Below are 13,271 nucleotides of genomic sequence, written 5' to 3'. Positions count from 1 at the left end.
AACTATGCAGGGTTTGAATGTAGATGGAAAAGACTGAATAAAGAGTAGCTACTTCATTGCCCATAACTGTCAGGCTCCTAATTCGGGCAGGCCATATTTTACTGATAGCAGAGCAAACACAGTCATAATGCACCCCTACCTTTCCTGCTTTGTGAAAAATCCCATCCATCCCCAGGGAAGCAAGGATGTTAAAAACAGTGGTGTGAACGTGAGGTGAAAGGATAAGACAGAAAATCACAGGATGTAATTCCCATGTGTTTGTTGCACATCATATGCTAAGTTCAATTTTCCAAAAGCTTTGTTTTATTTTTAAAGGTAACATCTTTATTATTATTATTATTAGTATTAGTATTATATTTATTAGTTGTTATTATTATTATTATTATTATGCAGAGATGAGATTTTTTTCCCCCTTTGATCACAGAGCAAACAGTTTGCTTTTGAAAATGTTAATGGAGTCCTGATTTAAAACATTTTTTCTTCACTTTTTTTGTGTTGTTGTTGTTTTTTAAAACGTTTCAACAGGCAGGATCTGGGTTTCGATTTTCTCGTCCTACACAAAGAAAGATTCTGGAGTTCACACTCCAAGCCACTACCGGTAGGTCCTGCCTTGCTCAGTTGTCATCGTCTCAGTGTGGTTTCGCCAGGTGGGGTGGGTAGGTGGGTGGGAGGGGAGGAGTTGGAAGAAGGGAGGGTATTTGTCAGCTATGTCGAGTCTTGGTTAACAACTTTGCCTCCGTTCATGGTTGGTGTCCCTGAACTTTTCCTTGAGCGTCCTTGTTTTTCTCCAATTTCATGCAGCGATGGCTCTCTGTACATGCACACTGCAAACAGAAGAGACACCTGTTAGCAGCCTTGAAGTCACAGACAGTCATAACCATAACAAATTATTTCGTTGTATATGATGCTGAATTCCAGCCCCATTACAAACACACACACATACCCACACTTACAAAACCTCTACTGACCCAGCAGCAGATTGTGTTACCAAGCAGGATCTGTTTACCTGCCCCTGCTGCCATTTGCTTCTGTCTCTGTATTCTTTCAAAGGTAGAGAGAAACAGCAGATTAACTGCTCACAGATAAAGCTTTCTAGATTTCATGTGCTTTACAGCTTTTCCATGTTATATTCATATATATAAAATGAACATTGTAGCTCACAATACCAAGTACTGCCTTGAGATGCTGATTATCATCTAACAACAGGTCCAAGAATGACCCGGTTCCCAGCCCTTGACCTGCAACAAAAGCCCTTTAGAGACCTGAATCAAATCTACACCTGCATCTGAGCCATGCAAGCGCTCTGGGTGCTGAGCTGTGGATCTGAAGTGGTGACTCAAGCCCATGTGGCTCCATCGGCCAAGAGCCGAGGTCTGCTCTCAGCACTTCCTATTTATTCCTCTGTAAATCAAAGCCAGCCAGCCAAGGTCAGGGCTGTGAGCAGACACATGGGATGAGTTCAGTGACAGCAAGTCAGGAGCTGTCCCAGCTTTCTGTGGTCGTCTGGCAGCACCTGAGAACAGGGTGGCTCGAGGGCACCTTCTCTCCAGACCCTGGCTAGGCAGTGTGTGTCCTACAAAAATGTACTTGCTGGAGTCCAGACAGCCGGGGAAGGCAATGTCTGCCCAAGGCATGGCTCATCCCCACGTCCTGGGCAGGTCAAAGCATTTATCCAACTCAGCACATGGATCAAGTCCTCACGACTGTCCTTGTGCCATGTGAGATGTGCCAGAGCAGGGGCATGCGCTGCTCACACCAAGGACAGCAGCCCTGATGAGCTCACTGCAAATGTGGAAGGGTGCAAATGAGATTGTAAGAGTGAGGCATCTCAAGGACAGGCACAGTGGAGCTGAGAACATAAGACAGGTCCAGACTGCAAATGTCATGTCCAGATCTTTGCAAAAATTAGGAAACGAAGAAATGATTGTGTACTGCTTCATTTTGTGAAGTTGTCACATCACAAACAATGGCAGAGAGCTCGAACACAGGATAGAGCCTATCAGGGTTTGGTTCTCGATAACCAACAAGAGCAAAACTTTAAAAATTATTCGGAGAAACGGAAAAAACCACCCCATGTATAAAAGGCAATGTAAGTGCTTGTATCAATAATCTCCCCTGATTTTCAAATAAATCCCAGCAATTAGAGGTAGGCTGAAAATGACATTATTGCTCTGTGTTTTTACTCCTGACTAGATAAACAGTTACAGCACTGTGCAACCATACAAGGCAGAGATAAAGTGCAGTCAACTGTGTATTAATAGGAGGGATATTGAATTGAATATATGAGTAGTGAAAAAATATTACTTTTCCCAGAGAGTATTTTTCATGCAAGGCTTTCAAAGCAGTTTAAACACGCATACACATACACACACACACACTGGGCCTCCCAGCAAAGCTGAAATTGCTACTGGAGCCATTTTCTTTCATGAAAATTAGAAAAACAAAGAAAATGAAGGAGTTGTCCCATGGGTCTGAGCCAGGATGAGCCCTGCCAGGACTGCCCATCAGGCCCAGACAATGGATGCTGTCTGTATGCTGCAAGGAAAATGTGTAGCATGGCAGCAACAGATGGAAAAGGGCTCTCACATCCCCTCTCACCCCTGAGCTACCCCTCTCACACTTTGGGGAGTGTCACTCAACAACATGGTGATGGTGAATTTCCTTGTTGTGGCAAAGTACCCAATAAACTCCTAAAGAAAGTATGAAATGGTTAAGCTGAGGAAAACCTGTGCCCTTGTGATTTCTCATCCTGAGTTGCAGTCTTTGGATAGCACTGAGGATGTGCATCACTTCTGTGACTCACCTTATTCTCGGATATGATGTTTGCCCAGCAGAATGATGTATCTGTGCCAGTGTTGTCTCAGTGCCCCTGACATTCCGTACACAAAATTTTGTCTCAGGTGCACTGTTGCCTTCATCCTGACCTCTCTGGTCCCAAGCTGGAGCTGGAGGGACCTCCATGAGTTCTTCCCCCAGACAGCTGCAGGTACCAATCTCATCTCACCCACACCTATTCCCAGTAACCCATCAGGCTGGGTCAGATGCTTAACTACAAGGACTGAGCACAGATGAATGCTGCAGCAGCACCATGGCATACTGCCTTTCCTCAACCCCCTGCCTCTCACCACAGCTTTTGGGTAAAAACCTTGAGCTGCTAACAAGGCCCACAGAGTAAAGAATATAAACCAGGCTACAGAAATAAACAATATTTTCCCCTACAAATGAAGGAAACCCTGTACCTGGCAAGCAAATAGGGCAGGAATTATAAGTTTATCTTCCAGTCTAGTGCATGATACTAAGACTGATGTGGGGCATGGCTGGAGACTGCTCACATTGAGTTTTTGAGACAAAGCTGTCAAAGCCTTTGTAGCAGACAGGCTGTGCCAACAGCCCATGCCAGAAAATCTGTAGCAGTATAGGACAAGCATATTTTCAGTATTTAGATACACCTACAGGATCAGTGTATGCAGTACTTACAAGGCATCATGCACAAGAGATGCCTGGATATTCTCCTACTCAAGAGGCTTGTGCACATGTGCTGAGCTGTGGCCATGGCTCAGCAGGGCTATAAACCCCCTGCACTGTGGCACACAGGTGTGTACACCTACATCTGCACAGGCACAGGGCTTCAAGGACAGCCCAACATGTTGTGCAACACCGGCTCTTGGACTGCAGCTTGTTCCTCTTTGTACAGAGGAAGTCTGAGCGTGACTCACGCAGGGAGATGTTAGTCATGGACTGGGGAGGGGGTGTTTGCAAATGGACTGTTGTGAGTGCCCAGATCTTCCCAGTTTTGAAAGTACATCTTTGGGGTCCAGGACTTGCAGACTCACTGGCAGGTCTCTTTGGGATCCCTCTGTGTGTGTGTGTGTTTGTGTGTGTGTAGACACACTTCCCTGTCACCTGCACCGATGTAAAGCAGCAGCGGTGTGACACTCATGCCCGGATGCCTGGGAGGTCTGCTGGAGCATGCAGCACAAGGAGCTTTGCAAGGATGAGCAATTCAGCTAGAACAAGAGTTCCCTCCCTGCTTTGCCTTGCTTCTCCCACCCACCCACACCCACACACCAAGCCAAATACAGCCCTTAATGTCTGAAAACCAAGCTAATGCTGTGGAGTTTCAATCAGATAATCAGCTCCTATGCCCCAGATTCCAATCAACACATCCATATTCATGCTTTAATTGGAAAGTGCTGTTAGCTTGATCTGCTGAAGAGCTGCAGGCATTAATGGAAGGGGGTGAGTGCAGTGGAGCTGTGCCTATGTCTGGTTCTCGTGGCTCTCGATTCCCTGCTGCCCTGTGAACCAGCAGCGCCTGCCACTCACAGGCACAAGGGAACAATTTGCACAAGGAACAAACTCGCCAATCAGGAAGGAGACCGAGGGTACAAGTGAGGAGGAAGGAGGTGGCAGGGACCATACTTCCAGAAGGCAAAGGTGTGGAAGGGGCTGCCTGTCACCCAGAAACAGCTCAAACTCTTCCCTACATGCTGGCACAGGATCCCACTCTCATTTCTGCTTCCCAGACATGGCACTGGCACACCACCCACACGATGACACTGTAATCACCCTGGGCATCAGAGACTGCCTGAGTTTGGGAAGCATCACTTTGTGTCCTGACCCTAGCATTTCTCACTTGGCATCACTGCAAGTTGAGGAGGTTCAAGGGATGCAACGAACTCCATTTCCTTTCTCTAGAATAAGGCAAAAAGCTTATTAAGCACATTAGATATTTTCCATCTGTCTTCACTCTGTGTCTTTCCTTGCTCCAGATCCTTGCAAGTCTGGAGGAACCAAAATTTTTCTAAGCTGCCATTCAGCAGGTGGGCAGCCCTGCAGGTCACCATGTGCCCAACGGTGCCTGGCTGGATCTGGGAAGGGCTGGAAGCACATCCTCTGGCAGCAGCCCAGAGAAGGCTCCTTGCCTTGACAGGTACCACAGTTCTGGGTGTCAGTATCTGCCCGGGCAGCTGTATTTGCCAATGCTTCTGTACAGGGAATTAACTGCCTGAGCAGCAGCACTCAGGGGCACCAGGGAGTGAGTGATTAGGCACCCTCATTTTATGCCTCTAATTACCGTGTTCTAAATCCCAGCTGATGCATTTCAGAGGCATGTGAGCTCGTGTCTGTCTGGTGGTAAAATGTGAAGGATGCTGCCAGGTGGAATCACACTTTGTTCAGATAAGAAAGGGAGCACAGGATGGCAAAAAGCCTAGCAAAATCACAGTTAAAACACATCACATTTGCCATCTAATAAGATGATCAAGAGTCTGATAGATGAGCAAGTGAGTTAGTGTGGGATAAAAAACCTACCAAAGCCTGCCCACCTGGAAGACAGACCCAAGAGAAGAGCTGTGTTAGCAAAGACTTACAAAGTGTAGAGATTTTGAGGTTTGATTTTTTAAGAATACTTTTTAGGATGTTGGGAAAGTGACATTTTTCATGGGCAGGTAGTAATAGGACAAGGGAGAATATTTTTAAACTAAGAAAGGAGAGATTTAGGTTAGACATCAGGAAGAAATTCTTCTCTGCAAGGGCAGTGAGGCACTGGCACAGGTTACCCAGAGAAGCTGTAGATGCCCTCTCCCTGGAAGTGTCCAAGGCAAGGCTGGATGAGGTCCTGAACAGCCTGATCCAGAGAGAGTGGCACCCCTCCCCATGGCAGGGGGTTGGGACTAGATGTTCTTTAAGGTCCCTTCCAACTCTAGACTTCTATTACTCTATGCATTAAGGTGTTACCTTTGAAGCATTTTCATGAGGCCTACTGCATTTTCCTAGTCAACAGTGTCTTGTACTTCTTTACAAAGTCTGAGCACTCTGCCTTAACAAAACTTGGATGTTATTTCCCTGAGGAATGACACTGGGAAAGACCTGGCTGCTTGGATACTCATCAGTGGTAATAAATGGACCCAGACTTGCCATTAACAGGTCAGCTTTGTATCTGAGACATGTTCATATCATGAGGGCTGAAGTGCCATAAATTCAGAGTTAGGGGCTGCTCTGCTGACTTAGATGGAGGAAGTTTTCTGCTTCTGTGGCCAGATTCGCCACCCTAAATGTTTTCTAGTTTGGGCCAGGAGAGAGAAAAAATGTAAGTCTGGGAGAGTTACATTTGGAAATGATGTCCTCAAGGACAAGGAAATATAAATAATAGAGCACATCCACAGTAAGCATCTGATAATATTCCTACTTAAATGACTGGAAACTTCTCACATTGTTTGAGATGGGTTTGGATATTTGGAAGAACAAGAGACACTGTGGATGGTAGGGTTGTTCCAGCACTAATCATTACAGACACTGGAAGAGACTGAAACTTCTCTCAAAGATTACTTGTTGTCCAAGTGACAATTATACTCAAGCAGATTTCTTGTGCAGTCTAGTTCAATCTTGATGTCTTCCCTTTAGGGCTCATTTAGCTCAAATAATCAGTGATCAGAAATAAAAATATCGAAAGAAATGTGTTGCGTATGTGTGTTTTGAAGCAAAACTGGCACCACACAGTACATCAACTGCTGCCTACCAGGCTGTTTGCCTTGGCTTTGCCTGTGCACAGATGGGAGAGGAACTTAACGTCTCCCCTGGTGTTACTTAGGAAGTTTTTTGTGCTTTCATATTGATTAAGCTTAATCTTATTTCCAAAAACAAACAAATCCTACCTACACTAAACTAAAAAAACTCCTACCAACCAAAACCCAAAACTTTTCCAGTTGGTATCTACTGAATTTTGTACAAAATACCTCCAGCATCCTGCCAATATACATGAGTCAAAACACTCTGTGTTTAGCACAGCAGAAAGACGTAGCTGCTAAAAGCCACAGATAACACATACTCATACACAGATACCACTGTGTATATATGCATATGTGCTCCCATGAGCACTTAGAAATTATCTGTGAGGACATTTCTTATTTATATATTAGTTTGCCGTCCACTTGCAATTTCAAGGAGACTTCTGAATTCAGAGACCAGGATGAAGCAATGGGAGCCAAATGAGCTTGGGGAGAAATCTGGGCTTTTTTCTGTTTCCCTTCCCTGTGAACGCTCTCTTCACTAAACTGCTGCACAATTTTTCTGTACATTGGAAACAACTGGGAAGTTTCATCTCAGAGATAACTGCCATTGAGTGGTAGGTGTAGTGATTCCTAGCAATGGATGTGGCTCCTCTCCTTCCCAGGGGGAACAGATTCCTCCCTGCACACATTCCTGTGTCAGCCATCACGTGGCAGGGCTAATGCTGGTGGTGGTAACCAGCAACAGGAAACCTGGGGGTGTGACTGTGGATGGAAGCTGCAAAGTTCCTGTGGATGGAAGCTGTGTCCTGAATAAGCAGCAAAGCCCACACACTGGGGCAAGCCACAGCATTCTGCAGAACCGACATGCAAATACAGCAGGAGAGCGCTTTGAGTATTTCCTTGGAGTCATAACAAAGAGAAGGAGCTGTTAAAACAGGGCAGGAATTGCCCCTTTTCAGTAACATCTCTGCTTGCAAGCTCTGCTCGCAGGGACTTTGATGGATGCGGTGCAGAGAAGTCACGTGGAGATGAGCGCGTTTTACTCCAACCCTCCCCGCAAGCCTCTGCTACCTACAATGAATCTCAGGCTTGGGAACAGAGTCGTCCGTCTGGAGTCACAGTCCCAGACAGCTGAATGCTTTGGGAAGCTGACACGTGCCTTGGCTTGGGAGACTGCCAGCTCTTTGATGCAGCAGCGCTCACAAAGCCTGACTGCAAAGCATGTGGAGGAGGGAAGGAGTGGAGGAGCCCTTAATTTGGCTGCCAACTTCCAAAGCGCTCACTCGCTCGGGAGGTTATGTGACAGCTGTGATTGAAGCAAGTGTGGGAGGAGGCAACTGCGGGAAAGGGAAGCTCTCGGGCTGGGCTGGGTTATTCAAAATGAAAGCCAGAGCGGCATTTGCTGAAATGAGATCTCTGCTGTGGGTCAGGCAGCTCTGTTAAGGCAAGGCTTTCCATGAGGAGAGCCACAGGAATGGCCTAGTTTAATGCATGCAGAAGGAAACTATTGAGCTGTTCAGCAGACACCATACATGCTGGATTAAAAAAGAAGTCTGGATTCAAAGGATCCCACTGATCAGTGTCAATGCCCATCCAGGCAGCAAAGAAATACCAGAAGGACGTGGAAACCCAGCTGTGAAAGTTGGTGCTTGTAAAAGACTCTCCTCATGGTCAAGGCAAGAGAGAAGCTGCTGACCAACCCCATGCCTGAAGCAGGCCCTGTTCCTTAGCAGAACACGAGGGCTTAGGGTACCAAACCCGCTAATGGTTCAGATAAACAAAAAAGGTTCCTGGCTGCAGAAAAGCTGCTGAAAACAAGCACAGGACAAGCAGCTCCAGGCCATTCTCTGCTCTTTCAGCATTTCCATTTCCTGTGCAAAGGCCACAGATACTCTTGGAATGCTGCACTGAATTTCTCTTGTGCTTTGTTTCAGATGGCCTTTTCCTCACAACTGCCTGCCCCTGAGCTGGGAAGCTTTTTCAAAGGCCACTGCTGCATGGAGTGAGCTGTGACCTCCACTACTTGTGAGTGGTACCTCTTAGGAGAGCATCAGTTCAACCCTTCTCCCACAGCCAACATGGGGGAGTGAGAGGGAGCACAGAGCAGTGCAGCCAAGGCCAGCTCCAGGCCACTGTGTCCCTGAAGGGGACAAATGGCAGGACTAAGATGGGGTCAGAAATGCATACTTAGTTTGGGGATAAAAAGTAGAGCTTTTCCCAAGCAACAGATAAGAAGTATTGTTCCAGAATCAAATTTGTACCTGTTAAGTACACGCTTATGACACTATCTCTCAATTTATCAGGGGCCAGCCCACAAAAAGCAAAATATCCTGGCAGGAGCCTAAGGCACACTTCAGAGAGTGTACAGGCATCAGCAGGAGGGCAGAACTTCATGACTTTCACTGAAGCCCCACACTGTGACAAAGACATGGCATGACAACATCCCATCTAACTTTGGACAACAACTCTACCCCCCAGTGATTAACTAGGATGTCTTTATGTATGAGGAAAAACAGATTTAAGTTATCTCAGGGTAGACATAAAAAGAACATCCACAGCTGTGCTGGTAGGACCCATTTTTTTTCTGTTACTATGAGTAGAGTGTCAAAGTCTAAAATCAGGTGAGATAAATCCTGTCTCTACTGACTCTATATGGGACTGGAAACCTACTGAAATACACTGGCAAAATCCTCTGAGAAGGCAACATTATGATCACTACTGCATCACATTCCTTTGGAGCTGCTGTCTGCTTTCCTTTAGCAGTAATTTCTTGTGTTTCTGGGCTTTTAAATTCATTCTTTAGCACCCCAAAGCTAAGAAACCCGTTTCAGACTAGAAGGAAAGCAGAGGAAATACTAACAGTGCAGCCCAGCATTTATCTAAAATGCTACAAATATTTCTTCTTGCTTTCAGGTCTCAAAGTCCAATATCCCCACCCAGGAAACGCCAACTGTGAAGTTGCTAACTCCCCCTACCCAAACCCCACTGAGTGAGAAAGAGGACAGATTCCATACCTTCAATGGGTTTGGGTACAAAATGTGATGAGGGTTTGGTTTTTTTCACTCGGTTTCCCTTCATAATTTGACCTTCTTTATTGAGTCCCAGGAACCACGCTCGTCCGGATTCTTGCTGCCGGTACAGCGTGGAAGAATAAATAACGTAGTAGTTTTCAAAGACAGATTCTTTAAATTTGCACTCTGGTGTAAAAACATCCTGCAGTAAGAGAAAGAGAGAAGAAGAAAAAGCAATGGAAGAATTAATCACTGATCTTCTGAATTAGGCATCACTGAGTGATACACAATGGTCACGCATTGCAGTTAACAACAGAAAACAACAGGCATCAGCAATGCCAGTTCCCAGCAATAACACCCATCTAGACAACTCCTGGCTGAAAGGCAAGGCTCTCCTTCCCTGGCAGAGCTATGGTCTGCAAAACAGCCTGCAGTGAACAGGCATGAAAAACATGCAGGAGAATGCAGAAATTCGCCAGGATTTAGACTGAAATACTAAGCAAAAGAAACTAAAAAAGAGCTGAGAAGCAGAGATAGCCTTGCTGTTCCTGATGCCTTCCCCTGGTTTTGCTCATACTTTCCCTATGATGGGCAAATGTACAATGCTTGTTGTCTAAAATATTCAAATTCTTAGAGGCAAAGGGCAGTTTATTGAACCATTTAAGAGGATTCAAATAAATGAGAGTATAAAAGCAAGTAAACCATTTAATTTCAAAAGCAGTGTGAGGAAATGCTGGCACAAAGCCTGGAAATCTTTCAATAAAGAGAAAGAAGTAATTTTAAATATTTCTGGCATAAGTATTTCTGCAGGTACCAAGAAGCATCTCCACACCTGCCCCGGAGCAGAGCACATATGGATGTGTCCAGGACATCCCCTGAGCCTGTGATGGCTGTGGGAGTGGCTGTGCCTTTGCCACTTGTGCTGGCTTTGCATGAAGTCCCTTTGTTATGTCCCAGTATTCAAGATTTTCACAACAGAGAAACATTAAACCTCTTTTAAAAGATCTGGCTAGCCAGGGGATTCTGTGACAGCAGGTTCCCAAACCTTCAGTGAGTCATATGTGGTTGCTAGTGGGTTGGGTTTGGTTCCCAGACTTCGATATTGAGCAGAAAACTTATCCTGACCAAACAAATTCTCCCACTAATTTTCTAAAAAATATTCTTGCAATGAAGCTTCAATCCACAATGAAAATTAATTTTCTAGAGCAAAATTGTTTCAGCAAAAAAATCCTTTTTTACAGGTCCCAGACAAGGCATTTCTGAGGCCTGTGAGCGAAGGCAGATCTTTCTACAGGCAAGTAATGCTCCCTCCCAAACCTTTGCCACTCCCAAGTCTTGGGGAACTTCTTCAGCATTGCCAATGGAAAACCCATGACCAACATCTGAGCACAGCATCTGGAGTAATGCCATGTATTTACTGCGGACCTCTTGTTTAAGAGCAAACATTCTGAACATTCAGCAACACTCAGGAACCTGTTTCCAAGCGATCTGGGGGTTATATAAAGTGTTGCTGCTGTGACAATAAATCCAGTGTGCAACAGACCCGCAGAGACTGGCAGGCTTGAAGCTACAGAAGATAAAGCACAGCAGAAAGCACAGAGCTGTGCTGCACACGTGAATTTTGCATCAATCATTAGCACCACACAGGTAAAAATACCATCAGCAAAACGAGCCTTTTTGCCTTATCTGAGGGAGTCCTTCTTGCCAGAGAAATAAATATTTTTAAAAGAGAGTGAAACAAGTTAAGAGAGATCTAGATGACTTAGAGCACTATAAAATGGTGTTTGAAGTAGCTTCCCAAAAGAACAGTGTTTAAGCATTCCTTAAATCTGCCCTTTATCTCCAGGCTTTGTCTTGCCTGGGAAGGCACAGCTCACCTGGGAGCTGGGTTTGCAGGAGCTGCCTCTGAACTGCTGGCTCAGGGGCACTCCCTGGCACCAGGCCCAGCCAGGCAGCAGCTCTCAAACCAAACTGGACAACTCAATCCCCTTTCCTATGCCTTCATTACCCCATCAGTAAAAACTTATCACGGAAATTCCCTTTAGAGGGACTAAAAAGTTGGCAAGCTGTGAAAGATAACTCCCAACTTGACCTAAACATGGAACTAAGGCTATTTTCAATGAAGAAGAAATATAAAATCTAATGAATTTTGAGAACGTAGTTTCATAAAGAAAAAAAATATATTTTAATTAAAAGTTATTACAAATTAAGTTTTCAGCTCAATATCTGTTTTAAAATTACTGCAGTATAATATTTTATGACATGCAGCAGTAGTTCATAAAACAGATGCTGTATTGTATACCCACTTGTACCAATAAACCAACAAATTTTTTATATTATTTTAAAGCAAATGCATGTAAAGACATCAATGTAATGAAGATTTTAAAACATAAAGAAAAAATCTATTGATTTCCTTTAAATGTTTACAGTCCCCCACAAGCAAATAAAAGCATCCCATTTGTTGTGTGAGTTGGCTGGTTGATTCCTCATCTCCCATGATTCAGTTGAAACAGCACTTCAGGTTATGAACCATGGCAACACTGCTATGAAACACCCCAGCTCTGTCCATTCAGCAGCTTAGAAAACCCACAGATCTAACAGCTAAGTTCTAGTTAAATAATACTGGGTTTATCCACTATTACCCTTCTTCTTATGTACCTCATCTCACCAGCAACAACTGTGCCACGTGGAGACAGACACCGACGGGACACTGCTCATCCTGCCACCAAACTGACATGTCCCAGGGTCCTGACAGGTCTGAGCAGCAGTAATCTCTGTGGGCACTACCCTGGACTTGACACAAAGAGCAGGAGGATGAAGAAAGAACCAGATGACCAGAGAGCAGACAGGGCAGAGGAGCAGGACACAGCCCACTCTTCCAAGCACTGCCTGAGGATTTTTAGAATGTCCTGTAAATCTCATTAACATGCAAACCCTTATGTTTTTCTTCACTGGTGTCTCCTGGGTGCCCCATGGCCAGTCTTCAGCTACACTGCATCATTTAGTTTCATCACACACCTTTTGCTGTCAGTTTTGGGGCTACCAATAACAAAAGGCTATCGGGATATTAATGGCAGAACCTCTCTACAAGCTCCACTGTCAAAATTAATTGTGCAATTATGCTGAATCAGGTGGGAACTGCTGTTTCAGTTGTCTTAGGCTGAGATGAGCTGGGAAGAAAGACAGAAGTGCAGATGAGCAATACAGGATTCACAATAACAAAGCAGTTTGTAGCAGCCACTGCTGCACAGACAGAAATCTGAGTTATCTGAGACAGTTATTTGAGATAACAGAAGGTATTTTTTAAAAAAATCATTGATCTATTGACCAGACCTCTAGGGCATGCACAATTTGGGTTTTTTTTATTTGTTTGGTTTTGTTTATAAGATAAATTCACTGTTGATGAAATGTGCTATGTGGGCAGATCTGGAGTCCAATACTTTCTCTTCATCTCAGATAAAGAGTGGGTAAACACAGCAAAGGGATCCTCAGGCTGTGCCCCCCTGTGCTTCTGACAGGACATAAGGATATCCTGCCCCAGAGGTAATGTTATGGTAAAGCCCTGGGGTCATGAGCACCACTTCACTTCCCCACTTGCTGCAGGGACCTTTGGAAACAGGGTTATAACGAGTCCCACTCAATTATTTTTCCAACTCTCTCCTCAACTGAAATAGCATGACCAGGTACAAGACAGTGAGAGGACAGATGGCTTCTATCTTTTAATCACCAGTCTTTTTTTTCAGTCTTT

The 13,271-nt window shown here is 44.8% G+C and overlaps 1 protein-coding gene across 3 annotated transcripts in view; it reads right to left on the bottom strand.

The window, feature by feature from the left end:
• Positions 1–302: 302 nt before the first annotated feature.
• FGF12 (fibroblast growth factor 12) overlaps positions 303–13,271 on the bottom strand; it is a 222,727-nt gene continuing 209,758 nt past the window's right edge. For all 3 annotated transcript variants that reach the window (XM_058843906.1, XM_058843903.1, XM_058843905.1), the window contains 2 exons: positions 9,527–9,725; positions 303–824 (listed from right to left, as the gene is read on the bottom strand). In XM_058843906.1, coding sequence (XP_058699889.1) covers positions 706–824; positions 9,527–9,725 — 318 coding nt within the window. In that variant the 3' untranslated portion in view covers positions 303–705. The remainder of the gene's footprint in view (positions 825–9,526; positions 9,726–13,271) is intronic.

Source organism: Poecile atricapillus, chromosome 8 (assembly GCF_030490865.1).
Source record: "Poecile atricapillus isolate bPoeAtr1 chromosome 8, bPoeAtr1.hap1, whole genome shotgun sequence".
Lineage (NCBI taxonomy): Eukaryota > Metazoa > Chordata > Aves > Passeriformes > Paridae > Poecile > Poecile atricapillus.
The sequence above is the reverse complement of the archived record's forward strand: the minus strand, read 5'-3'. Positions and strand labels throughout refer to the sequence as shown.